Below are 26,871 nucleotides of genomic sequence, written 5' to 3'. Positions count from 1 at the left end.
TGCTTTTACTTCTGTCTTTATTGCTGTTAGGGACACATATGTCGGCCCATTAGGAATGTATTCATACGTACACTGGAGGTCGCATAGTATCATTTTGGTTCAAGTTGGCCACAGTGATTTCAGTAAACAGTCAGTTTGCTTCAGACTCTGTTGTAATTGGAGACGGATGATAAACCTTTCAAATAGAGAAATGTGTCATTACCCAGTCAGGAGTGATTGTTGAAATAGAAAATGGTAGAAGAGAGCCCTATGTGACCGCTCCAAAGAACACGTCTCGTTACTTTCAGCTCAACCAATCAGGCAATGGTAATGTGTTCTCACTGCTGTGTGGCAAAGAGAAGTTAAACTAGGTCAGATGTTTGGCTAGTAGCATCAATGTTCCCGACGACTCAATGCATAGCAATGTACTGGTGTTTCATACTTTATTTAGTTATAGAATACCGAGGCAAGAAACATGCCTCTCCAACTTCACAGATTGAATTCATGTGAATTAGGAGTTGTATGTTTAACTTTTAACAACCATTGTTTTTCATCTCTTGCTCCCATCCTTAATGACACTTCCAATAAGAGCAGCAGTATCACCTGGACACCTCTGTCTTCCCTTGAAAGTATGTGTCAAATGGATTTTTTATTTTTTGCAAACATGCCTTGCAGATGATCTAATGGCAACATTGATTTGCCGTTGTGTCGGCGTTAAAGCTGAACATACAGTAACTGCTCTTTTAATATTTTCATTTCGTGGAGGAGGGTTGAGCCCCACAGATGTTGCACACATCTGGACCCCTTGAGTCCATCTCTAGAGTTGGTGAAGCGCCAAGGGGGCTGAAGTCTCATTGGAGTGTGGAGAAGAGGAACGACGAGGAGGATGCTAATGACTTAGTAGTTGAGTGAATCCATCTCATTGGAGTGTGGAGAAGAGGAACGACGAGGAGGATGCTAATGACTTAGTAGTTGAGTGAATCCATCTCATTGGAGTGTGGAGAAGAGGAACGACGAGGAGGATGCTAATGACTTAGTAGTTGAGTGAATCCATCTCATTGGAGTGTGGAGAAGAGGAACGACGAGGAGGATGCTAATGACTTAGTAGTTGAGTGAATCCATCTCATTGGAGTGTGGAGAAGAGGAACGACGAGGAGGATGCTAATGACTTAGTAGTTGAGTGAATCCATCTCATTGGAGTATGGAGAAGAGGAACGACGAGGAGGATGCTAATGACTTAGTAGTTGAGTGAATCCATCTCATTGGAGTGTGGAGAAGAGGAACGACGAGGAGAATGCTAATGACTTAGTAGTTGAGTGAACCCATCTCATTGGAGTGTGGAGAAGAGGAACGACGAGGAGGATGCTAATGACTTAGTAGTTGAGTGGATTCCCGCCACTGACTTCCATTGGTTTCAAATGAATCCATCTCAGTGGAGTGAGGAAATCCAAAGAGAGGAGATCTGTAGGCCTATAGGACTGGTATCCTATCCTGGGGCTTCACTGAGCCACGTTCTTTTAATGAAGTGGAATAGAGAGAGAGAGGGGGGGGGGCAGATCCATGCATACTCTCAAGTTCCTCTCTCAGATGGGTTGGAGTGTTAGTTAGTAAGGCAGGCCAGGATGGTGTTGGCTGACTGTGTGTTACCCTCCAGATGTACTGTAGTTATTCATGGAGTGGCTCTGGCTTGGTAACAGGCCACGCCATGTGGGCGGTGAGGGTATTCTTAGTGGTGTGTAGAGCTACTCTTACAGAGCAGTTTTCCTTTTTATTAGCATTGTAGGCTGAGGGACAGCAACACGGAACCCAAAACGGCTGCGCGCGTGCGCCATCGTGCATTAATTAATTTTGTCCCCCCCACACCAAACGCGATCACGACACGCAGGTTAAAATATCAAAACAAACTATGAACCAATTACATTAATTTGGGGACAGGTCGAAAAGCGTTACACGTTTATGGCAATTTAGCTAGCTTGCACTTGCTAGCTAATTTGTCCTGGGATATAAACATTGAGTTGTAATTTTACCTGAAATGCACAAGGTCCTCTACTCCAACAATTAATCCACACATAAAACGGTCAACCAAATAGTTTCTAGTCATCTCTCCTCCTTCCAGGCCTTTTCTTCTCTGGACTTTATATTGCGATTGGCAGCTTTCATAAATTAGGTGCATTACCGCCACCGACCTCGTTCGTCTTTCAGTCACCCATGTGGGTATAACCAATGAGGAGATGGCATGTGGGTACCTGCTTCTATAAACCAATGAGGAGATGGGAGAGGCAGGACTTGCAGCGCGTTCTGCGTCACAAGTAGAACTGGGCCAGATTTTAGCCCTTGGCAACGCAGACGCTTGTTGGCACGCGCAAGCAGTGTGTGTGTGCAATAATTGAATAATATAGATTTCTAAATTTATTTTGCAACGCTCGCACACGCGACACGAGCGGTGTAGTCAGGGTATAACGTTGATGCTAGTGGTGGTGTAGCTCAATATGACCATGGTTTTACTGGTCTGTGTGTGTCTACATAGCCAACTACAAGGTCAGATTAGTAAGGACTTAAGGTCTCACTTGGTCTCCTAGGTGATGTGGCTGAATGCACCACACAGGGATTTGATGTGATGCGTCATTATAACGTGTCTTATTTGGGAGTCGTTGCAGACAAAGCTATGTGGATGTAACATAACTCTGTACCTGTATTCCCATAGTTATTGAAACAGCAAATCACCCAGGGCTGCCAAGCAAATCTTATACCCTGGGGGTTTATACCCCTTAGATCACACACAGAGGAAACCATTTGATGTCTCACTCCTCACACCGTAGACAAAATACAGGATTCCAGCAGAAATGCCTGATGTAGGCAGCTCCTCACAGGACTGGATGGTGTTCTATTACTGCTGCATGTTCTACACCAATTATCACACAACACTATCCACGGTCTGTCCAAGACATTCTGTCCACAAATAGCCATCTACTTATTGAAACAAATCGACACGACAGTGCTTGTAGAGTGGATGAGCTAGCTGACCAAGGGAAGCAGGGTGGATGATGGGCATGATATGTGTCACAATGCAGCAAATGAAATGCAACTTTTTATTTATTTATTTTATTTTTATTTGACCTTTATTTAACCAGGAAGGCTAGTTGAGAACAAGTTATCATTTGCAACTGCGACCTGGCCAAGATAAAGCATAGCAATTCGACACATACAACAACACAGAGTTACACATGGAATAAACAAAACATACAGTCAATAATACAGTAGAACAAAAGAAAACAAATAGTCTATATACAGTGAGTGCAAATGAGCTAAGTTAAGGAAATAAATAGGCCATGGTGGCGAAGTAATTACAATATAGCAATTAAACACTGGAATGGTAGATCGGCAGAAGATGAATGTGCAGGTAGAGATACCGGGGTGCAAAGGAGCAAAATAAATGAATAAATAAATAAATACCAGTATGGGGATGAGGTAGGTAGATAGATGGGCTGTTTACAGATGGGCTATGTACAGGTGCAGTGATCTGTAATATGTTCTGACAGCTGGTGCTTAAAGCTAGTGAGGGAGATGTGAGTCTCCAGCTTCAGAGATTTTTGCAATTCGTTCCAGTCATGGGCAGAACTGGAAGGAAAGACGACCAAAGGAGGAATTGGCTTTGGGGGTGACCAGTGAGATATACCTGCTGGAGCGCGTGCCACGAGTGGGTGCTGCTATGGTGACCAGTGAGCTGAGATAAGGCGGGGCTTTACCTAGCAGAGACTTGTAGAATACCTGTAGCCAGTGGGTTTGACGACTGTTGGAGAGGGGAGGCTTTTATGACCTGTAATAACTCTAGGAGCAGGAGAGGCTCTGCTGTAGTCTAGCCCTCATCACTGGTTTAGGGGGATAACAACTGTCACATCTGGTAGCAACAATCCCTATTCACTGCTGGGGTGTTGGCTGACTGGTCATAGACACTGGACAGTCTGAATAGGGGAGATGGGGCATGACATATATGGCCTCATTATGGTATTTGTGATATTTTTGATATTCAAATTAAGGTCTAAAATATTGCCTTTGATTGCTTGTAGCCTAAAACATTTCCGGACTTTTCCGGACTGCCAGATCTTCTTCTCTTTCTCCTTTCAAACAACTTGATACCCGGTCGAAATCTTTCCCTTTAGCAACCAAACACGGTTTGCTTTACTTTTACAAAATAGCTTCTTAGCCTATAACCCAGTTTATTTCAAAGAATGTATTTATTTAATTCCCCAGACCGAAGTTGAAAGCCAAACTACTTGAAAGTGGTGCTGAACAGGTGGAGACTTCCAACTATTGTTTTTGATCAGTGTCAAAGTACAAAAACTGACCTCCCGAGAAATCCCATCTATCAACAAAAATGTTTTAGAAATCTTAATCTTTGAAGCATTGCTCGATGTTGGAGGCCTCATCAGAGACCTTGACGAGGATGAAGAAATTGGTGCTAATGGGCAAATGAGAGAAGGCAAAAGCTCTCCTGATCTGGCCCTGACCTCGCTATAATGAGAAATAAACACATAAAACTAACCAGGCTGCTTGGAATAATACCAGCAGATTACTGGCCACTCATTAGTGAAATGCTAACTCTCTTTTTTACAGATATGGTGCACAATATTGTACAACCTCATTCACCTTACTTACTTACTTTGGACGCTTATTAAATCTGATGGAAATTCTGTACATTAGCTACATTACCATTGCAGAGCTCTGTTGCAGGGGTAATGTAAAGTAGTAATGAATACTGTTTTATCCCTCTATACACACTCACAGGTTTAGAGAAAAGTGTCCCCTTTCCTGTGTTCAACTCCCTATGGACCAGCTGTAATTCTGCTCTCGTCTCCCCGTAGTTTCGGGTTCTTGACCAAGTCTGACATTTCAGGCAACAACCTGCCTCTAGGGTGGACTATACCACCCACACCGAGTCTCAGCCTAAGCTTTGAGTGTTCGGCCAGTAACTGAAAAGTCGCTGGTTCGAATACCTGAGCCGACAAGGTGAAATTAAATCAGCCGATGTGCCCTTGAGCAAGGCACATAACCTTAATTTGCTATGGCTGACCCTCTAAAAAAATAAATTTCACTGCACCTATCCGGTGTACGTGACAATAAAACATATATTTTTTGCACATCCTATAGAACATTCTATGCGATATTATCTTGGCTGACACTTGGCCATCATTACAGAAGATGCTGAGTGGAGTCGTGGAATTAGGGTGATGAATGCCCTGTAAAGATCTCCCTGACAATACTTTGTGGCTTGCAGTAACCAATCCTGATGGAAATCGACCCCACCATTTCTTCTGGTTTAATGTAATCCACGCTGGTACTCTGGGTATCATGTTCTTTCTCCATGTATTCTTGTGTACTAACAGTAAATGTTGTGCCCTTATTTGACTGCTTAAATACTGGCACAAAACAAACCTGCCTAAACAACCACAGGTTCTATGTATGCAGTTGTCCCTCCTCTTACCTAGTTCGCCCTAGGTCTGTAAACAGTAATAGCTTTTCTGCCTCCTCTCTGCCTCACCGGGTTAAACTAGATTGTCTTCCCTCTCAGTCCAGCCTCCCTGGGTTCGGCGTGATGTTTATAAACATCGTCGGTTGTTTACCTCTCTCTATTGGTGTTGTACAGAGCGTGGCGCTAGTTCAACACCAGGGTAATGGTGTTTAAAATTGTTCAGAATCCTTGACCTTAGCCTCTGTATATATTTGCTATTCAAAGAATGTATATAGTCTACATATAGTTGAGCTACATATAGTTGGATATTTCTTGGATTAATAAAGTAGACTCACTTAACGATTTGACATTTTTAGATTTTTAACATCTAAACTATATTATCAACTCCAAAACATAATCTTGCTATTTCTTCTGAGTGGGACTGTGTCACTGTGTTCGACATCAAGCTAGGTATGAAAAATCGAATATCTGTAGTCGATTACAAGTGGTTTGATCATTTTCCAGCAACTCGCTGGTTGCAAACTGTGTAGTTTGGTTTTTGCACATGCTGAAGGGATAAAGGGTTGACAGATGCACATTATCCACCAACTGCTTTTTATTTTGTTTCTTCTAAAACAACTGACCCAACGATTAGGCTGAGCATCAAATCCCTCCTCTCCCCTTCCAGCATGTACTCTCATTTCTATCATTTTTCCTGAAAAGAATCTGCTTTACGCTGGATTTTTTCAGGGGATGATAATTAGGAGTGGAGAGTTTACTAGACATAGGAGCCAAAGTCTTTAACTTAGGGCGTCATGGGTTTGTTTTAAAAGGATCTAATGACCGCGGTACCCGCTCATGCCAGGATTCGCTCGCTTTGAACGGAACGATGCTCTACCTTGAAGTCCGCCCCCCATTTTCTCATGCATGGAGCAGGCCTAATGCAAACTACGCTGGGATTGCTTTCTCTCTCTCTCTCTCTCTCTCTCTCTTGATCCCCTTGGCCCTGACTCAGTTTTTTTCCATTATCCTCTCTATCGATTCGCTCCGGACTTCTTTTTCAAGACTCTGCTGTTAATGTAATTCAATGGGGCATTTTTTCCCCCTTCTTACCCCCTCTCTCGCTCTCTCTCTGACTTTCTCCACCTCTCTCTACCTTTTCCTCTCTCTCTGCCTCTCCCTTTCTCTCTGCCTCTCTCTCTCTCTCTCTCTCTCTCTCTCTCTCTCTCTCTCTGTCAGATGTAGCCAGGGCGATTGAGCTGCTGGAGAAGCTACAGGAGTCCGGAGACGTCCCGGGTCACAAGCTGCAGTCCCTGAAGTTGGTGTTGCAGAGTGAGTTCTGCACAGCCATTAGAGAGGTGAGTCGATTCCCCTGCACCACAGCCCCAGGGTCCTTTTGCTCCTGCCAACACAGGGAAATTGACCACAGGTGACTGATGGTTATTTTAATGAATAAATGTGGCTACACAACAATGCAGACTTTTAGGGGTGTTTTCCCAGACATGGTCAGCTCAGACACACAGACTGAAGAGTAAGAGGGCCATCAATTCTCAGACTGAGGTCATCTAGTAGGAAATGTAATCTACCAGAGGAAATGTCAGAGTGGGCTGGCCCTTTCATTGGACAACAGGATGAGAGAAGCCTGGCCTGGGAGTCAGGCAGAGACACTGGAGCCTGGTGCTGCCTGGTGGTGGGGAGGCTTCATGTCTCTGCCAGGAGTAGCAGCTAGGCAGCACCCTACAGACTCTTTTACAACAGCTGGCCATTGAGAGGGATAGAGCGAGAGAAACACTTCAACCACCAACAACACATCCAGTCACCAGGGAAACTAGAGAGGATCAGCTTGGATTGGTTGCAGAGGCTGACCGGCCATAGTTTCCAGTCAATTACGTTCTTGTGTGAGCTGACACTTTGCCACGGTGCAGAATGGCTCTTTCTCATAGAGGTCTGATTGCTAGAGGAGCTGGAGAGTGAAGATGAGTGGTCGTTATCAGCAACATTCAACAGCTGTGGCGTTCATGTCAGTGGTTTAACAGCCTCCCAAGACAATAAATACTCCCATGTCTCTATGGAAGAGCAGAGAACATGGCATTTATGTGAATTGAGCAATACCTTGCCATACGTGCTGTGTCGCATGTGTTTACAATCCAACATGCGGTCACAACCCTTGTATTCACTTTTATAGCACATGCAAATTATTCCACGCAAATTTTTCCCGGACAATGGATAGTGACGAGCATCATAAAACACTTCCCCCCGGCTCGCTCTTCATACCCTGACATAGCAGGACTAGACTGCTGAGCCTTTTTGAGCTACATTGGCGAGTTAATCGTAATGTAATCACATTTGACCTCATCTGGCCCCTGTTCTGTGCTGGAATATGTCTGCAGATGGGAAATCTTTGTCGTTGAGCGAGCCACGTCGTGGGGATTCTAACCAAAAGGAGAGAGACTGTATTCTTCAAAACAACTTTATTATTAGATTTGCAAAAATGAAGCAATCAAAAACAACCACTCAACAGTGTCACCGTTGTCTGTTCCGTCCTGCATGTTTCCACATGTCTAAGTTCCTGTAGATTGTCAAAACAGAATGTCACATACTGCAGTCACACCTAAACGGCTCTTATCTGTACGCCCAGACAAATGACTAAGTCACACAAGACAAGCCTGTATCAGCAAAATACTAAAGTATAACAATGTACAACTCTCCAAGTAAAAACAGCATAGTATGTTCAATTAAACAACATAGTAGGTCATTAAATCATTTCCTCCACAGCTATTACAGGAAGATTAAAGGTTGCGTCAGAGCCATGTATAGTTGCTCGGTATTGGGATTTACCTGCGTGTCATTTCATTAATGCAGATGACCTATTCTGCGTTGCGCTGGGGCCACCAGGTATTATAATTGAGTGATTAGATTTGTTCCCCTCATCTCATATCTGCTTGTGAAGCTCATTTCATGGTCTGATGAGCAGACACAGAATCCCACAGACTAGGGTAGCTTGATCATGTCTCTACTGTAGAAAGTCACAGAGGTGAGCCGGTTGAAAACCTTCTTCACAGTGTCAATAGTATTTACAGCCACATGAATCAGCCTAGCTATGGGTGAGGGGGTTAACTGGCTAACTGTTGATAGGGGAAATTGATGTGGGACGGAAATGCCTGCTAAGGTGAAAGACCCCCAATTACAGAGAGATGGGGTGAGGAGGAGCGTTGCTCTTCCCAACCTTGTCTATCAATGACATCTCAGAGCTCAGGGAAAGTCCCTGAATGAGTTGTCAGAGTCAATCTGCTTTGCAAATGGAAAGGGAAGGACACCAGGGAAGACGACTGGGAGCGCTAACCAGCTGGAAATGATGGAGTTTATTATGATTTCCAGCCACTCTGTTGGCTTGACTTAAACCGTTATGCATATCAAGAACTGGTCCTGATGAAAATCATCCGAGAGGCCCGAGCAAACGATTCAACCACACATGAAATCGAATCATAACTTTCATTAGTCACAAAACAATGCAGGTAATTTTTCCTTGCAAAAAAAAGCATAGTCTGTTCCAATGAACTGAATCAATTATGTGATCATAGAGTTGTAGTAGCCTGATGATAATGGAACAGGGCATATGGATACGGGTCTCACTTTGAATTCATATAAAGGAAAGGATTTGTGTGCTGCTCCATTGAGGGCAGACCTTAGTCTCTTACTACATTTACTGTGAGCTGAAGGCTGAAAGCCACTTCATTTAATTATCTCTGTGTGTTTAATATTCTCTTTTTGTGTCATGCTGACAGAGCGAGGGAGGTCTGTGAATGAACAGTTATTAAATGCCGTTTCGCTTCTACCAAGTGACCACTTTAAAGTCAGTCAGCTAGAGAGAGGAGAAGGAGAGCTCTTCAAGCTCTCTCTCTCTCCGTCTCATCCTTCCCCATTTTGCTCTCCACTCCCCGACTCAGTAAAGAGAGGGAGACGGTCGGGGAGCCATGGTTACACGCGTCGTGCCAGGCACCCTCCGGGCAGCTCTCTCCACTGTCAGGCATTGTGGCGTCCTCATAAGGCTGACGGTAAGACTGGTAGCCCCCAGCCCATCATTGTGGCGTCCTCGTAAGGCTGACGGTAAGACTGGTAGCCCCCAGCCCATCAAGCACAATGAGCCTTCCACAGAGGTTAGATAGATCTGGGTTAATGAAAGCCTGCCGTGGTAAACGCCCAGTGTACCGGAGAGTCAGGAGAAAGAGGGGGAAGAGAGAAAGGGAGAGTATATTCAGGAGGGAGAGGAAGAAAGTAGAGTTCAGAGGTAAAGATGGATGCATAGCAACAGGAGGGGGAATGAGATAGAAATGATGCCTTCAGGAGTGCAAGTCTTTCAAATCTCTCACTCTCTCCATCTCTCTCTCTGCCTGTTTCTCACTCTGTCTCTCTCTCTCTCTCTCTTTCTCTCTCACTCTCTTTCTACCTCACTTTGAATCTGTTTGTTCCCTGGTGAAAAGAACGGTGAAAAGAACACAGCAATTTGTTCCATGTTGTGACTGTTTTCTTTATGCTATCGGAGATTATTTTCCCCCAATGAATTATCAGAACAGAAGGTTATGTTCATTCATTAACAGTGTTGTCAGACTGAGTTCAACCAGGTTCATAAAGGTAAACCTAAAAAGCTCTAATATCTTATTTTTGTAAGTGAACTGCTTGCTCAAAACAAAATCCAATTGATTTATTTTGTTGTTGGCTTGAGGTTATTCTTTTATTTTCATATCAACCAACAGACTTTGTTTTTCATCAGTCAGATATACCCAGGCGACACGAAACCACTTGTTTTATTGTTGAAACACAGATGAAGCACTTTGAAGTCGCAAAGAGGCAAGGGCCTTAGTTTTTCTCCAGCTCATCATACAGAAATATTGAATGATGGTTGAGCCCAGAAAACACATGCTCTCCTTGTGTCGATACATACCGAGGTGTGAGCTGATGAGTAAAATCCCTATTAGTTTCCATTCCAGAGAAAAACAATACAATTCACTGCACATGAAAAAGTCAATGTTGTTCTTTAAGAAGGGTTTGAGACGTTACAATTTAATTTGGTTTGCTTGTTGAGTAATTCAGCAGTAGTTAGTGGTACATCCAATTTGCACTTCAACTCGTGGATGTTTGTGCATATAGTTAAGCAAATTACAAATTGAAATAGCTTGACCTTTATTGTTGTTCACGTGTTTCCTAGACACAATTATCCTGACTCACAGCAAGGCATCCACTGAGACCTTGAATACACAACAGTCCATGCATCTTAAGTGTATTTCAATCAGGCTCACAGGGATGGATGGATGCTATATCTTTATATGACAAACGATGCACTGACAAAATGTTAATAGAATGAAGCAGCCGCACGGCTCTTGGCTAAAACACACAAAGGATGAGGGCTCATATGAGTCACATCAGACAATTACATGACCCCCGTATGGGGATTTAGGCCAATGTCTCATGTAATGTTCAACAATGCACCACTAATCAGAGCATTCATAATGTTTCGAGTTGTTTCTGTTGGATCACCAGAAGAAGGTGTGATAATGTCATACTGTACGCTGGGGGTGTTATTGTAAATGGTGTCGATACAGTATGTCATGTTCTGTATAGAAACAACTCAAAATAGCTCTTTTACACCTGAAAGCTTTCCATTGGAAACACCCTTAAGTTGTACTAAGGACATCGTGTTTCCAAAGCTAGGGCCGAAATCTGAGGCTTTTTGGTAAAACACAGGGGGGAAATCCTTAGTGGAAATTCACCTACAGTACCAAGAGTCTTAGCTCCACTCGCTACTCCGTTCCAAACTCCACTCTCTTCAGTTTATTTACTCAGTGCCATGTGTTACCCACATGAGAGAAAACCAAAAGAGGTAGTAGCGCCACACCACAGTGTCCTATGAGTATCTTGTACTTACTGATGCATCACGGTTTGCTTATGCTAATTGTCGTAGGGACCAGATGTTTGAGCAGCCTCAAGGGCAGTAAGTAGCAGGAGGCAGCAGGATCAGGCGCCAAATAGTGTGCAGTTTATTAACAGTGAAAGGTGGATCCAGGTGGATGAAGAAATCCAATGAACATCTACATAATCTACCAAGTTATTTGCAAGAATAAACACTCTCAAAATACAGGTTTAAATAGAAAATCAAAAACCTAAGCCTACCAACTACCAAGTCTGGTAGTCTACAACATGGATTTAACATGCAAGAGACTTGGAGAAATGTTCTAGAAAATTCAAAAGTACTGAGAAAATACACTCATGGTTTGTCCATTTTTCTCTTTCAGGTGTACCAGTACATGCATGAAACAATCACAGTCAATGGCTGTCCGGAGTACCAGGCACGGGCTACAGCGAAGGTGAGCAACATACTCTAATCTCAGACTGTATTGACCAAACTTGAGGCTGAAAGATACTGTACAATGTAGCCTAGATACATAAACACCCATGTCTCCATCAGATGATCAAAGAGTGGAGCAGGTTTGGTGCACAATGAATTACTCATTAGCAGACCTTGGATGTAAACACTTGAGAGGTTCCACCAATGAGTCCCTCCTCCACCGCTCATTCATATTCTTTCCGAGGAGAGCTTCTTTTGTGTAGGAGAATAAAACAGACATCTAACAGTGAAAGAGGGACAGGAAAAGAGGGAATCAAGAGGGAGGGTGAGATGAGATGCATCACAGTCCTCTTTCCCAGTGTCACCAATACATCAGAGAGTGAGTGAAGAAGAGATGGGGCAACGTAGGGAGGTACGCACACTGACTGATACAGTTGGCTGCTCCTTCCAGAGACTGCTGCCCCCATCTTCTTACACGGCCTGGGCACACAGAGGAGTAGGACACAGATTGATTGACAACACTGGGCAAGCAGGATGAGTAGATAACTAGGGCTGGTGTGGAATACAATTCCAAAGGGCGCTTTTGTTTGTCAGCGAAACGTCATCTCTTCAATCGCAAATGCTCTGTAAAACTTTGACTATGGTTCAGTTCTCCTTTCTAAAGGAGTAGTAAACAGGGTAACCTTTTTTAATGACTTTCATCAGACTGGATTGTGTTGTGAATTTCCATCTTGGATGAAAGGTATACAAGGACATACAGTTAAAGTCGGAAGTTTACGTACACCTTAGCCAAATATATTTAAACTCAGTTTTTCACAATTCCTGACATTTCATCCTAGTAAAGATTCCCTGTCTTAGGTCAGTTAGGATCACCACTTTATTTTAAGAATGTGAAATGTCAGAATAATAGTAGAGAGAATGATTTATTTCAGCTTTTATTTCTTTCATCACATTCCCAGTGGGTCAGAAGTTTACATATACTCAATTAGTATTTGGTAGCTTTGCCTTTAAATTGTTTAACTTGGGTCAAACGTTTCAAGTAGCCTTCCACAAGCTTCCCACAATAAGTTGGGTGAATTTTGGCCCATTCCTCCTGACAGAGCTGGTGTAACTGAGTCAGGTTTGTAGGCCTCCTTGCTCGCACACGCTTTTTCAGTTCTGCCCACACATTTTCTATAAGATTGAGGTCAGGGCTTTGTGATAGCCACTCCAATATCTTGACTTTGTTGGTAGCCTAGTGGTTAGAGAGTTGGACTAGTAGCCGGAAGGTTGCAAATCTGTCGTTCTGCCCCTGAACAGGCAGTTAACCCACTGTTCCTAGGCCGTCATTGAAAATAAGAATTTGTTCTTAACTGACTTGCCTCGTTAAATAAAGGTAAAATAAATAAATAAGCCATTTTGCCACAACTTTGGAAGTATGCTTGGGGTCATTGTCCATTTGGAAGACCCATTTGTGACCAAGCTTTAACTTCCTGACTGATGTCTTGAGATGTTACTTTAATATATCCACATAATTTTCCTACCTCATGATGCCATCTATTTTGTGAAGTGCACCAGTCCCTCCTGCAGCAATGCACCCCCACAACATGATTCTGCCACCCCCGTGCTTCACGGTTGGAATGGTGTTCTTCGGCTTGCAAGCCACCCCCATTTTCCTCCAAACATAACAATGGTCATTATGGCCAAACTGTTATATTTTTGTTTCATCAGACCAGAGGACATTTCTCCAAAAAGTATGATCTTTGTCCCCATGTGCAGTTGCAAACCGTTGTCTGGCTTTTTTTATTGGTGGTTTGGGAGCAGTGCCTTCTTCCTTGCTGAGCTGCCTTTCAGGTTATGTCGATATAGGACTTGTTTTACTGTGGATATAGATACTTTTGTACCTGTTTCCTCCAGCATCTTCACAAGGTCCTTTGTTGTTGTTCTGGGATTGATTTGCATGTTTCGCAACAAAGTACGTTCATCTCTAGGAGATCGAACGCGTTTCCTTCCTGAGTGGTATGACGACTGCTTTGTCCCATGGTGTTTATACTTGCGTACTATTGTTTGTACAGATGAACGTGGTACCTTCAGGCGTTTGGAAATTGCTCCCAAAGATGAACCAGACTTGTGGAGGTCTACAATTTTTTCTCTGAGGTCTTGGCTGATTTATTTTGATTTTCCCATGATGTCAAGCAAAGAGGCACTGAGTTTGAAGGTAGGCCTTGAAATACATCCACTGGTACACCTCCAATTGACTCAAATTATGTCAATTAGCCTATCAGAAGCTTCTAAAGCCATGACATAATTTCCTGGAATTTTCCAAGCTGTTTAAAGGCACAGTCAACTTAGTGTATGTAAACTTCTGACCAACTGGAATTGTGATACAGTGAATTATAAGTGAACAAAAATTACTTGTGTCATGCACAAAGTATATGTCCTAACCGACTTGCCAAAACTATAATTTGTTAACAAGAAATGTGTGGAGTGGTTGAAAAACAAGTTTGAATTATTTCAACATGTAAACTTGTTTATTTCATTATGTAAACCTCCGACTTCAGTCCTACTGGCCTATTGAAGGACACCACTGTATCTGATGTTGATGGAATATCAAAAAACTCTTTCTAACCTGCTCAGATCAAATGGTGTTGAGGTTGATGGTTATGCTGCCGTTACAGTGACGTGTCCTTTTCATTTCCCTTCGAATATCCATTATCTGTTCAACATTACGATGTACATAATCATAAACAAGTCTTTTTTTTCTCCAAAGCTTATTCAAAGGCTGTTTTGAAAGAGAGAATGTAGATCGGTCTAATCAAACTACTTTACAATTCATGAAAGGGCTTGTACTTCACAGTGTTAAAGCAAACAAGATTGTCCTTATGACACTGTTTACACAAGAAAGCAATGACAACAGCATGAAGTGCCTTTCAGCTTTGTCCTTGTCCATCGCCAATCTTTTCAAAAGAATATTTAATACAGCCACCAGCGGAGCAGCAATTAACATAGGCCAAACTCCGTTCACTGGCTTCCACGCCCATGGGAGTGATTTCAATGGATGACATCGAAATGAGATGCGCTGCTTTTGAAAGTGCCGCCCTCTTGAGAGTTTCCGTTTAGCTGAGGCGGTGCTTGTTTCATCAGCCTCGTCTCCAAGTACATCTCAAGTACATCGCTGACCAAAGGCCTGGAGGGCAGCACTCAGCACATTTCACATGAATCACTTTAATAAGTTGGAAATTGGGGGCCTAAAAAATGTGTTATAGTCCAGGGATCCTTGATACACCAGCAATCTTGAGGCATTAGCAGGGTAGATGTTATTTTAGATGCCTTTGGTGAACTGTTGCTGGTGAGCGTTTACCAATTAAAATGTGTTCCACCTGAGAACATGAGCACTTGATTCAGTTTATTACCCAGTTAATTGAATCAATTCCAGACTGTAATTCCTGGCCTGAGGTTCTTATCTTTTATCTTCCAGAGATGGGAGACCACTTAGTCTATGGTGCTCCAGAGAAAAGACTGAGCTGAACTGATGGCTGATGATAATAACATTTGGTTGAAATGAAGTAATTTCCATATGTACTGTGACATTACTTAGGCAATTTCCCAGTAAGCTGTAATTTTTCTTTGGTTCGCCCCAGACACTTTTTGCGTTTGGAGGAGGCAGCCGTATGCCACCTAGTTTCTTCCTCCCAGGAAGGGAGATAAACTTGTGAAGGTCGTTATGCTGTTAGCCAGAGAGGTGATGGTGGCATACTGAGCACAGTGCTTCTTTACCTCACAGTGGGAGAGAGAGATGGAAGGGGGACGGAAAAGTGGAGGATCTCAAAGCTTTGGGCTTTCACCTGCTAGGGAAAACTTTGGATCCACATACGCCAAGCTTTGAAACAGAGGCCTTTTTCCCCGGCAGTTTCCTGAGAAAGTATTGCTTAATAATAATAATGAGACAGACTTGACAGACCGGCACCTGTGGCGATGTACATCTGCTGTTCCTTTCCCAGGCTGGGCTAACAAGCTCCTGCACACTTTGTTTCAGACGACAAGGCGAGAAGAAGATTCATCTAGAACTTGAAAGCCATCCCAAGCCAGTGGAATTTAGTAAAGCAGGCTCACAGACATTTAGTTAGTTGGGGTGAAAGTTATCTTGCGTCTTCTTCTCCAATGGCGACAGATATGTGCTAATCCATGTTCTTACAGAGCCAGAAAGCATCTCACACGGCTATACAATACATCACCATCATCGCCTTGGCTCTCACTTTGTTATTTTAGTCCTACTGGACGTCTCTAAGCCCTGTTTAGAGAGAGAAGTCAGAAGGTCCCACCCACAGAACGAATTTAAGTCTGTACACTTATTTGGCTGTTTGGAATTGCAATCCCAGTTCATGCACTTAGTATCGTCATTATCTAATCTATTTGTGTGGTAGACAGAATAGGGTGGTATAGGGCATGGAGTTAGTGCTGAGCACACCAAATCGTTACCCTCTCGCCTGTCTCTCTCTGCAGGCCACAGTTGCAGCCTTTGCGGCCAGCGAGGGTCACTCTCACCCCCGAGTGGTGGAGCTGCCCAAGACGGAGGAGGGGCTGGGCTTCAATGTGATGGGTGGCAAGGAGCAGAACTCTCCCATCTATATCTCCCGCATCATTCCAGGGGGCTTGGCTGAGAGGCATGGGGGACTGAAGCGAGGGGACCAGCTCCTGTCTGTCAATGGCGTGGTATGTATAGATTAGAAATGTTGAAAAACAAATGATAGTTCCACTAAGCACAAACCAGATAGGATGGCGTAATGCTGCAGAATGCTGTTGTAGCCATGCTGGGTAAGTGTGCTTTGAATTCCAAATAAATCACTTGCAGTGTCACCAGCAAAGCACCATCACACCTCTTCCTCCATGCTTCACGGTGGGAACCACACATGCAGAGATAATCCCTTCCCCTACTGGAACCAAAAATGTCAAATGTGGACTCGTCAGACCAAACGACAGATTTCCACTGGTCTACTGTCCATTGCTTATGTTTCTTGCCCCAAGCAAGTCTGTTCTTCTTATTGGTGTACTTTAATAGTGGTTTCTTTGCAGCAATTTGACCATGAAGGCCTGATTCATGTAGTCTCCTCTGAACAGTTGATGTTGAGATGTGTCTGTTACTTGAACTCTGTGAAGCATTTATTTGGGCTGCAATCTGAGGTGCAGTTAACTCTAATGAACTTATCCTCTGCAGCAGTGATAACTCTGGGTCTTCCTTTCCTGTGGCGGTCCTCATGAGAGCCAGTTTCATCGTAGCTGTAAGGGGGTGCGTACTGGCGGCAGAGAAGTCAGACGCAGGAGAGCAAAAACTGTGTTTCCAAATGGTGCAGTTTAATAACAAAACCCACCGGAAAACATAACAATCAACAAATGGGTACAAAACCCGACGCACACCAGGACAGACGTGCACAGGCACTTACAATAAACAATCACCCACACGGACATGAGGGGGAACAGAGGGTTAAATACACAACATGTAATTGATGGGAATTGGAACCAGGTGTGATGGAAGACAAGAGAAAACCAAAGGAAAATGAAAAGAGGATCAGCGATGGCTAGAAGGTCGGTGACTTCGACCGCCGAACGCCGCCTGAACAAGGAGAGGGACCAACTTCGGCGGAAGTCGTGACAGTAACGCTCTATGGTTTTTGACATTTTCCGGGTTGACTGACCCTCATGTCTTAAAATAATTATTGACTGCCATTTCTCTCCGCTTATTTGAGTTATTCTTGCCATCATATGGACTTGGTCTTTTACCAAATAGGGCTATCTTCTATATTCCAATCTCATGAAGCTGGTTGAGAGAATGCCAAAGCTGTCATCAAGGCAAAGGGTGGCTACTTTGAAGAATCTCAAATATAAAATATATCTTTTTTAATTAACACGTTTTTGATTCCATATGTGTTATTTCATAGTTTTGATGACTTTATTATCATTTTTGAAAATAGTAAAGAGAAAGAAAAACCCTTGAATGAGTAGGTGTGTCCAAAATGTTGCTTGGTACTGTATATTACTCTGGGCTTGAGGATGAAGTACTAATTATACCAAGATGCAATGCTTGTTGAACTAAGTAAAAATACATTTGACTTCCAGTTCAAACCTAATTGGTTGTAACCATTTAGAAACTGAAGCTGCTGCTGTGTAACTGTGTCATTGTTGCTTACATAAAAGTATTGGCAAAGTTTCTTTAATTCTCTGTCCATGCCAATTAAGAAACTGAGGCAGACTTCAGAGACCATATCACTACAACACTAACACATTGCCACCACATTTCTTAAATGTGCTGAGTCTCTTCTCTCTCTCATTCTCTTTCACTGTATCTCCCCAGAGTGTGGAGGGGGAGCACCACGAGAAGGCGGTGGAGCTTCTGAAGGCTGCCAAGGACAGTGTGAAGCTGGTGGTACGCTACACGCCCAAGGTCCTGGAGGAGATGGAGGCGCGCTTCGAGAAGCTCCGCACGGCCCGCCGCCGCCAGCAGCAGCAGCTCCTCATGCAGGCTCAGCAGCAGCAGAACCTCACTACCCAGCAGAACCATATGTCGTAGGTGAGGCCTTTCATTGCTTTAAGGGTGGGGGACCGTAGCCTAGTGCTAGATCTATTTGTACTGTCATGCCAACTCCTATGGGCATTGTCACACCAAAAAGGACTGTAGGTGTTGGCAAGACAGCACAAACCAGATCTGGGACCACCGAGGAGAAGGAGTTGAACCACACGGATGAAGAAAACAGCTGGTACAGTAAGAAGACCAGTCCTCTAAACCTGCCGTATATTTACCATTCTATGATTTAATTTAGATTGAAACTGTTTTAAGGATCTGACAGGGATTTTACATTTCTGTCATTTAGCAGACACACTTATCCAGAGCAACTTGAGTGCATACATTTTCACACTTGTCCCCCGTGAGAATCAAACCCACAATCATGGCGTTGCAAGTGCCATGTTCTACCAACTGAGCCACACAGGACTCTTTAGCACCCCAAAGGTTTTTGGGGAATAGGGTGAACTGATGGAGGCTGGCATTGTCTGGAGATACACATTGCACCATTGAAAGAGCAACAGCATTTAAAACGCAACGAATGCCTTTGAAAACTGTCTATGTGGCATCAATATGAGTTAGAAACAGTTATTCTAGTGTCCAAATTGACTACAAAGTGTTTGGAACAATTGTGTGTCACAACAGGCAAATGAAGGATTAGACTAAGTACATTTGCCTATTAACATGGGGTGAACAGCTGCAGTGATTGCTCTCTATTCAATAGCATACAGTGAGACAGACCTGCCCAGCAGCCTGGCTTTGTTTACATAAGACAACATGTTGTGCATTTTTTTACTTGAGAAATACTGCAACAAATGTAACGGATGTGAAACGGCTAGCTTAGTTAGCGGTGCGCGCTAAATAGCGTTTCAATCGGTTACGTCACTTGCTCTGAGACCTTGAAGTAGTAGTTCCCCTTGCTCTTTAAGGGCTGCGGCTTTTGTGGAGCGATGGGTAACGATGCTTCGAGGGTGACTGTTGATGTGTGCAGAGAGTCCCTGGTTCGCGCCCGGGTATTGGCGAGGGGACGGTTTAAAATTATACTGTTACACAAACACCTTAGTGAAATGTAAAATTGCGCAACTTAAACATCCTTGGCAAAAACGTCCAAATTTAATTACAGATTTCTTGAGTTATCTTCGATTCATTCTTGGGATTTTGAAGAAGTGAAATAGGCTTCTGCGTCTACAGTGTCTCATGGGGGACAAACATCATTAACCAAGCGTGGAATCGGTCTGGAAACAAACCTCTAAGACTAAAATCTTGTTTTTCTAATGAGCAACAGAAAAACAGAAGTGCCAATCGGCATGTTCAGTGGTTCTTTAAAACCCATTGGGCTCTTTATACCCAGAGAGAGTACCAGAGAGGCTCCTATCAGAGAGGCTCCTACTGCACAATGATACCAGGCCTTGTCCTTTGGGTAAAAGTTACAGAGGATTACATCAAGCGTTTCAATTTTTCATTAAACATTTCCTTGCAGCACACATTAAGGTCCTGGAATGAGCGCTTAATCTATTTCAGGGTGTTTGTTAACTTAGCAGTTACAATCCCCTGTACAGTCATAGCCGTTGTGTCAGTAATTCAGCCGTGTGGCTTGTGAATTATTTTAGATATGGCTGAGCAAATAAGAGCTCACGCTCATGGGATGCTACATGTTTTATAACACATACCACGGAGCAGACTTGACTGCATCAGTGCAAAGTTGAGGCAGACTTGTGGTATACAAATATACCCCGTCATTGCTTGGATTGCTGGAGGTGATAAAGCTAAAATAAGGACAACTCTGAAAATAGGCAGTAGTAATACTAAGCCTGTCTGGGCCACATCACAAAAGACTTAACACCACCTGCAGGCTAAGGGATCCTCAGTGGCACTGATCGTTTGATAGTAACCCTCCTCATGTAGCCCTCGTTTAGCTCGGGGAGGTATGTGTGAGCTTGTAGACCTGTGCAGTAGAGGCATGGAGTGGGGACTGAGCAGGGATCATGTTGTATCAACCCTGGCATGCTGACTACAGGGCTTTGTCACAGTGGCCAAGAGGCCGGTGGCCAAGCAAGCGACACGCGCGGCGGACAGGCAGCTTGGTGGAAAGCACCATGGGATTGCATGAAATCTGTTCGTCATGTAGCCTTCCTCTCTGATACGCTGCCCGGCCATTCTTTCTCTCTCTCGCATACCTGGCCAGGCTGACCAAGGCCCGAGGACACAATAGGCTCTTCTATATCTCTGTTCTCAGTAGTAGTGGGAATTCCACAGACATGTAGCCATTTCCTGCTGTCAAATGACCTAGTGGCCCCATAGGTGGAACGTTATTCATTTTTTTCATAATTGATAAACATTCTAAAACCTGACCGAAAATCCGGTGTTTTTATGTCAAACGGTTTTGTTATATTTCAGTCTTCTGTGATGTATCTAAAGTGTAATATTGGGATGCAAACTCAAAAATGTAATACATTTAAACTCTTTATCTGACATGCTTACAGGTGTCTTCTTTTTTTAAAGTCCATAACCATGTGTGAGAAGTGTATGCTTTTGTTTCAAAGTAGATTTGTTTAAGACTACCAAGAAACACTCTGTGTGACCCTGATTTAGCCCACTGCAGTAAAAGGTTCATTCACAATCATTTTTAATTGGCTTTTCACAGTTCAATGGGCTTTTCGCAATTCACAGCAGAGTACACTAGACTTTTTTGTAACTTATTGGACCAGAATATGACATTAGCATCTCACTTTACCGACCTGTCAAAGTGCTCTCAGCTTTTCTTACACCTGTCCCTCTCACAGGCTGTTCCAAAAGAAGAAGAAGTGAGGGACACTGAAAGGAAGGTTCTGAGTCCATCTCTATGTGCTGAGGATCCCGAAGGAACCACCTGGTTGAGGAGAATATGATACTGTTAAGCAGTGAAGACTCTCTCTCCCCCTTCAATGTACTACCAACAGAATGAAGCAAAACTGAAAGATATGTGTTCTGAAATGTAAACAATGGTGCTTGTGACATGAGAGATTGGAGGCTAGCACTGAAACCCATATTTAGTTTGTGTTCATTTGAAGTTGTCCTCTAACAGTTGACAGTTGTAACCCTCCACAATGCTCCTTGTCATTTGTGATAGTTTACTTCTTTTTGTTATCTGTTTTGAATTCATTTCACTTGTTTCCTGACTTTGGTTTTGCTATAGCTTTGAACAATGATATTTCTATTGTTTCTTCTATACTGTACTTGTCCGTGTGTGAATGAACATTGCTTTTTTTGTCTCAAACTTGTCCTGCTTTGGATAAATGTGAACTCTTTTTTTTTTACCTTATATATATTGCAGCGAGAAAATATTTTGTATGGAAACTTGTAGATTTAGCAATAACAGACTTTCTTTGGTTTTACATTTCACATAAAAGTAATGATTAGAGATATACAGTATGTGGGAAAGATACAAAAAGTTAACAATGTAATACTAGGTCAACTGAATCTTATGCACTGTGTGTCATAAGGCAGCTCCTGACATTAAAATCAAACGGCTGTTAAAAGAGAGGTATGTAAAGTGGATGAATACACAGAGATAATTGTATTCATACAATTGAATACAATTACAATTATCGTGAAATTTCCTATCTTGACTTTCAGCTCTCAAGTCAGCCATTTAATGATTGTTAGTCATCTACTCCCATCAAATGAATATATACAGAGAGTATATAGAGTAATCATATAAAATCAAATCTACATATATCAATATAATTTGAACATTTGAATCATTTATATGAGGAATGTCAAACACATTTATATATATATTAATGACCTGGCGGGTTAATCAAATGGTACAATTGTCTTTATTTTTTAAATCAATCTATTTTATTGTTTACAATCTGAGTTTTGCATAAAGTCATTTCATTAAGGTATGTGTGTGTGTTTGTTAACATGCAGATGATTATTTAAAATATTGAATTGTACAAGACCTATAGCCCAGTGTATAATTCGTACCAGAATAGTATGGTTAATGGACTCATTCTCCTGGATCTGCGTCGTCACCTTTACATTTTGACAATCATTGTGAGTAAGAGACTGTGGAATGTTCTAGTCGTCTTATCAATAAGGGACCTCTGTTTTAAACTCTCTCCTTCAACCCTCTACCTATCGTCTGACGTAGTATTCTCATGACAAGTAACCGTATTTAAGTATAACAAGTTGCACTGTGGATTCATTGAAAGCTATTAGAAAATCAGTTGATGATCAACACTGATCAAAAGTGGTCTTGTATCTGTAGTACTGTCAGACAAACAATACATTGGATGGTTTTCCTAGTAGCAAACTCTAGTATGTATGTTCTATATAGGCCTAGTTCCTTTGTGGGTGGGTATTGAAGTAGTGCAAGATCATTTAACATCCATACTGTGAACAATGTGCCATCCTGATAGTCCAACCAGATTGGGCTGTGAACGTGTTTTGTCCCTCAACTTTTGAGCAGTTCATCTTGCCTCTGATAGATCCCTTTTGTACATTTACTTATTCTCTTTCTTATTGCCGACTTGCATTTTTTAGGCTGGACGTACTGTACTTCCTGACTGGATGTACTGTACTTCCTGATTCAACGTACTGTACTTCCTGATTCGACGTACTGTACTTCCTGATTCAACGTACTGTACTTCCTGACTGGACGTACTGTACTTCCTGATTGTACAGAAAAAAAGACAACACCAGGTGATATGCAATTGTTATACATATTATATTTGTATAAATAAATATATGTGCGTGTGTACATTGATGACTTCATTGACCCCGAACTACTTCTTATTCTACTGTGTCTATTGTGCTTGTCTGAAATCTGGGGTAAGGGGAAGCAGGCTACAGCTAACTCCTGACCCCTGTCTGTTTGAGCTGTGAACAGGAGTTACAGGGCAGCAGTGTAGCACTCTTCCAAAGCAATTAAGGTCTCTCAGTGATGGGGTCACTGGTTCTGACACTGCCTTCCACTGACAGGTACTGAGATGAAGTGCCTGTGGATGACGCTTTTACATTATAATTCCCCCTTGAATTGAAGCATCTGAATATAAACCCAATCGCCAATGGACGTCAATACAGAAGGCAGACACTGAAACTAATGCCGGAGCTCAGTGGTCCTTGTAAGATGGAGGAAGGAAACTCAAGCTGAGGATGTGGATTTGCTTGCACCAGCTACACTGACTATATAGAACATAGTGTGTGTACCTACTGTTGTGTTTGTCAAAGGGAACATGTCTTTTTTACACCACTAGACAAACCAGGCTGTGTGTGCTATTATAAACTTGGCTGAAGCTGTAGACCGTATACCATGATTATGACAAAATATGTATTTTTACTGCTCTAATTAACTTGGCAACCAGTTTATATTAGCAGTAAGGCACCTCTGGGGTTTGTGATATATGGCCAATATACCACGGCTAAAGGCAGTTTCCAGACACTGTGTTGCATTGTGCCTAAGAACAGCCCTTAGCCATGGTATATTGGTCATATACTACACCTCCTCGGGACTTATTGCTTAATTCTACCTCCCTCAGATAGAATCAAAGGAATATTTCCATCAGGAATGTCTAATTCACAAACAGCGACTCATCTTTGCAATCCATCTATCTATTTAATCACCTCTTTTCTCATTCCACGGCGCTAATGAACTAAGTAGTGAGGATGGAAACCAAAACTCATAATTAGGCATCACTGATGAGAGATCAGTGAAATATGTTCATATCTGTCATTCTTATTCAGTAAAATGAATAGATCTCAGCTTGAATTCATCAATCAGTAGGCTACACACTACAGAGACCTTCATATAGTCTAGAGGGCTTATGTTGGAGAATGTATAAGCTACAGAGACTGGGCCATGTCGTGGTTACTGACATTTGAGCCCTCAGGAATGACATTGCATTATATGCATCTAATCTCATCTTTCTGGACATATGACTCCTGGCTACAAGTCAATTCCATTAGCACAGCCTTTAAATTAATCAGATTGATCTGATGAGTCTAATGCATATTAATAACAGCATAGCTAGCATATGTATTCACTGTATAACACTGTAAGGAATTCACACTGATATGACTGGTGTGAATTGATGTGTTTCTGTGTAATGCTGGAACAAACCACTTACTTCATAGCCAGGTGAAATCACATCCTCTCTGTCTCCGTGACAACATACTTCCAGATGCAGGTGTGGGGGGGGCACACTTTACTCTATAGGGTTGGGGCACTGCATGTGATGTGATACCCTGTTGGTCTGCCGTGGCAACCTAGAGGCAGAAATGCTGCTTTTGTGCCACTGACATTTGGAGGTAGGTGATAAAACAATACTTTATATGATTCCCCATGGAAGCAAATGAAGAAGAAAGGGCCAAGGATACTATCTGTAGGATAGAATACAAAGGTTATGTAGTGTTAACATAAATGATGATAAAGTCTGCTATACAGAAGATTTGACTGAAGCCTATAGTATAGTAGTCTGTCTGGCACCAGGTCTGGAGGTCTTCCAGTCACACCTCACTTTGTAGACACGTGGGTCGCGCGTTAGCCAGGCTAATAGTATAGACCAGGGGTATTCCGACCCAAATCGACCTATTCAAGTCTTATCTTACGAAGTCCGGACTACTGCTGGTTTTCTGTTAATGACCGCATAGTTAATGGCACCCCCCTGAGCGGTACACTACAAAGTAGGATCAGTGAGTTAGTCATCTGACTTTGATAAACAATCAGAAATCACTATTGATTTTCTGGTTCATTAAGAAAGCTAAACTTAGATATGTGTTTTTAGTTGAGGAGTCAATTAGACCATGCCCATTTCAAGCTTATACTTCCCCCCCAAAATTGCTGGCTAACTTATTGAGATGAGATAGATGAGATAGGGTGCAGGCAGCAGGCTGTTAGCCAGCCTGCCAGCTTAGTGGAGTCTGCCACTAGCACAGTCAGTGTAGTCAGCTCAGCGTTCCCCATTGAGACCGTGTCTGTGCCTCGACCTAGGTTGGGCAAAACTAAACATGGCTGTGTTCGCTTTAGCAATCTCACTGGAATAAAGACTTCCTCCATTCTTGTCATTATTGAAAGAGATCGTGATATCTCACATCTCAAAATAGGGCTACTTAATGTAAGATCCCTCACTTCCAAGGCAGTTATAGTCAATGAACTAATCACTGATCATAATCTTGAGGTGATTGGCCTGACTGCAACATGGCTTAAGCCTGATGAATTTCCTGTGCTAAATGAGGCCTCACCTCCTGGTTACACTAGTGACCATGTCCTCCACGCATCCCGCAAAGGTGGAGGTGTTGCTGACATTTACGATAGCAAATTTCAATTTACAAAAAAAATAAATACTGTGCTTTCGTCTTTTGAGCTTCTAGTCATGAAATCTATGCAGCCTACTCAATCACGTTTTATAGCTACTGTTTACAGGCCTCCTGGGCCATATACAGCATTCCTCACTGAGTTTTGGTGGCTTTAATATTCACATGGAAAAGTCCACAGACCCACTCCAAAAGGCTTTCGGAGACATCATCGACTCAGTGGGTTTTGTCCAACATGTCTCCGGACCTACTCACTGCCACAGTCATACTCTGGACCCAGTTTTGTCCCATGGAATAATTGTGGATCATAATGTTTTTCCTCATAATCCTGGACTATCGGACCACCATTTTATTACGTTTGCAATCGCAACAACTAATCTGCTCAGTTCCCAACCAAGGATCATCAAAAGCTGTGTTATAAATTCTCGGACAACACAAAGATTCCTTGATGCCCTTCCAAACTCCCTCCACCTACCCAAGGACGTCAGAGTACAAAAGTCAGTTAACTACCTAACTGAGGAACTCAATTTAACCTTGCGTAAAGCTAACTAAAAAGCAGCATTCCCCAAAAGAGGATGGCTTTCACTTCAGTAGTGACAAGTTCATGAACTTCTTTGAGGAAAAGATCATGATGATTAGAAAGCAAATTATGGACTCCTCTTTAAATCTGCGTATTCCTCCAAAGCTCAGTTGTCCTGAGTCTGCACAACATTGCCAGGACCAAGGATCAAGGGAGACACTCAAGTTTTTTAATACTATATCTCTTGACACATTGATGAAAATAATCATGGCCTCTAAATCTTCAAGTTGCCAACTGGACCCTATTCCAAGAAAATAGTGAAAGAGCTGCTTCCTGTGCTTGGCCCTCCTATTTTGAACATAAGAAATGTCTCTCTATCCATCAGATGTGTACCAAACTCACTAAAAGTGGCAGTAATAAAGCCTCTCTTGAAAAAGCCAAACCTTGACCCAGAAAATATAAAAAACTATCGGCATATATTGAATCTCCCATTCCTCTCAAAAAAATGTGCTGTTACACAGCAACTCACTGCATTCCTGAAGACAAACAATGCATACGAAACGCTTCAGTCTGGTTTTAAACCCCATCATAGCACTGAGACTGCACTTGTGAAGGTGGTAAATTACATTTTAATGGCATCAGACCGAGGCTCTGTATATGTCCTCGTGCTTCTAGACTTTAGTGCTGCTTTTGATACCATCTATCACAACATTCTTTTGGAGAGATTGGAAACCCAAATTGGTCTACAT

The 26,871-nt window shown here is 42.6% G+C and overlaps 1 protein-coding gene across 2 annotated transcripts in view; it reads left to right on the top strand.

Annotated features, from left to right (window-relative positions):
* LOC112217047 (protein lin-7 homolog A) overlaps positions 1-23,064 on the top strand; it is a 28,676-nt gene extending 5,612 nt beyond the window's left edge. Inside the window, exons 2-6 of one of the 2 annotated variants that reach the window (XM_024377287.2) lie at positions 6,668-6,786; positions 11,719-11,790; positions 16,254-16,463; positions 18,100-18,311; positions 21,090-23,064. In XM_024377287.2, coding sequence (XP_024233055.1) covers positions 6,668-6,786; positions 11,719-11,790; positions 16,254-16,463; positions 18,100-18,311; positions 21,090-21,114 — 638 coding nt within the window. In that variant the 3' untranslated portion in view covers positions 21,115-23,064. Of the gene's footprint in view, positions 1-6,667; positions 6,787-11,718; positions 11,791-16,253; positions 16,464-18,099; positions 18,316-21,089 lie in introns of both variants that reach the window. The other variant, XM_024377288.2, reaches the window with a different exon arrangement.
* The last annotated feature ends 3,807 nt before the right edge of the window (positions 23,065-26,871 follow it).

The sequence above is a fragment of the Oncorhynchus tshawytscha genome, linkage group LG17 (genome assembly GCF_018296145.1).
Source record: "Oncorhynchus tshawytscha isolate Ot180627B linkage group LG17, Otsh_v2.0, whole genome shotgun sequence".
Classification (NCBI taxonomy): Eukaryota; Metazoa; Chordata; class Actinopteri; order Salmoniformes; family Salmonidae; genus Oncorhynchus; species Oncorhynchus tshawytscha.
The sequence above is the reverse complement of the archived record's forward strand: the minus strand, read 5'-3'. Positions and strand labels throughout refer to the sequence as shown.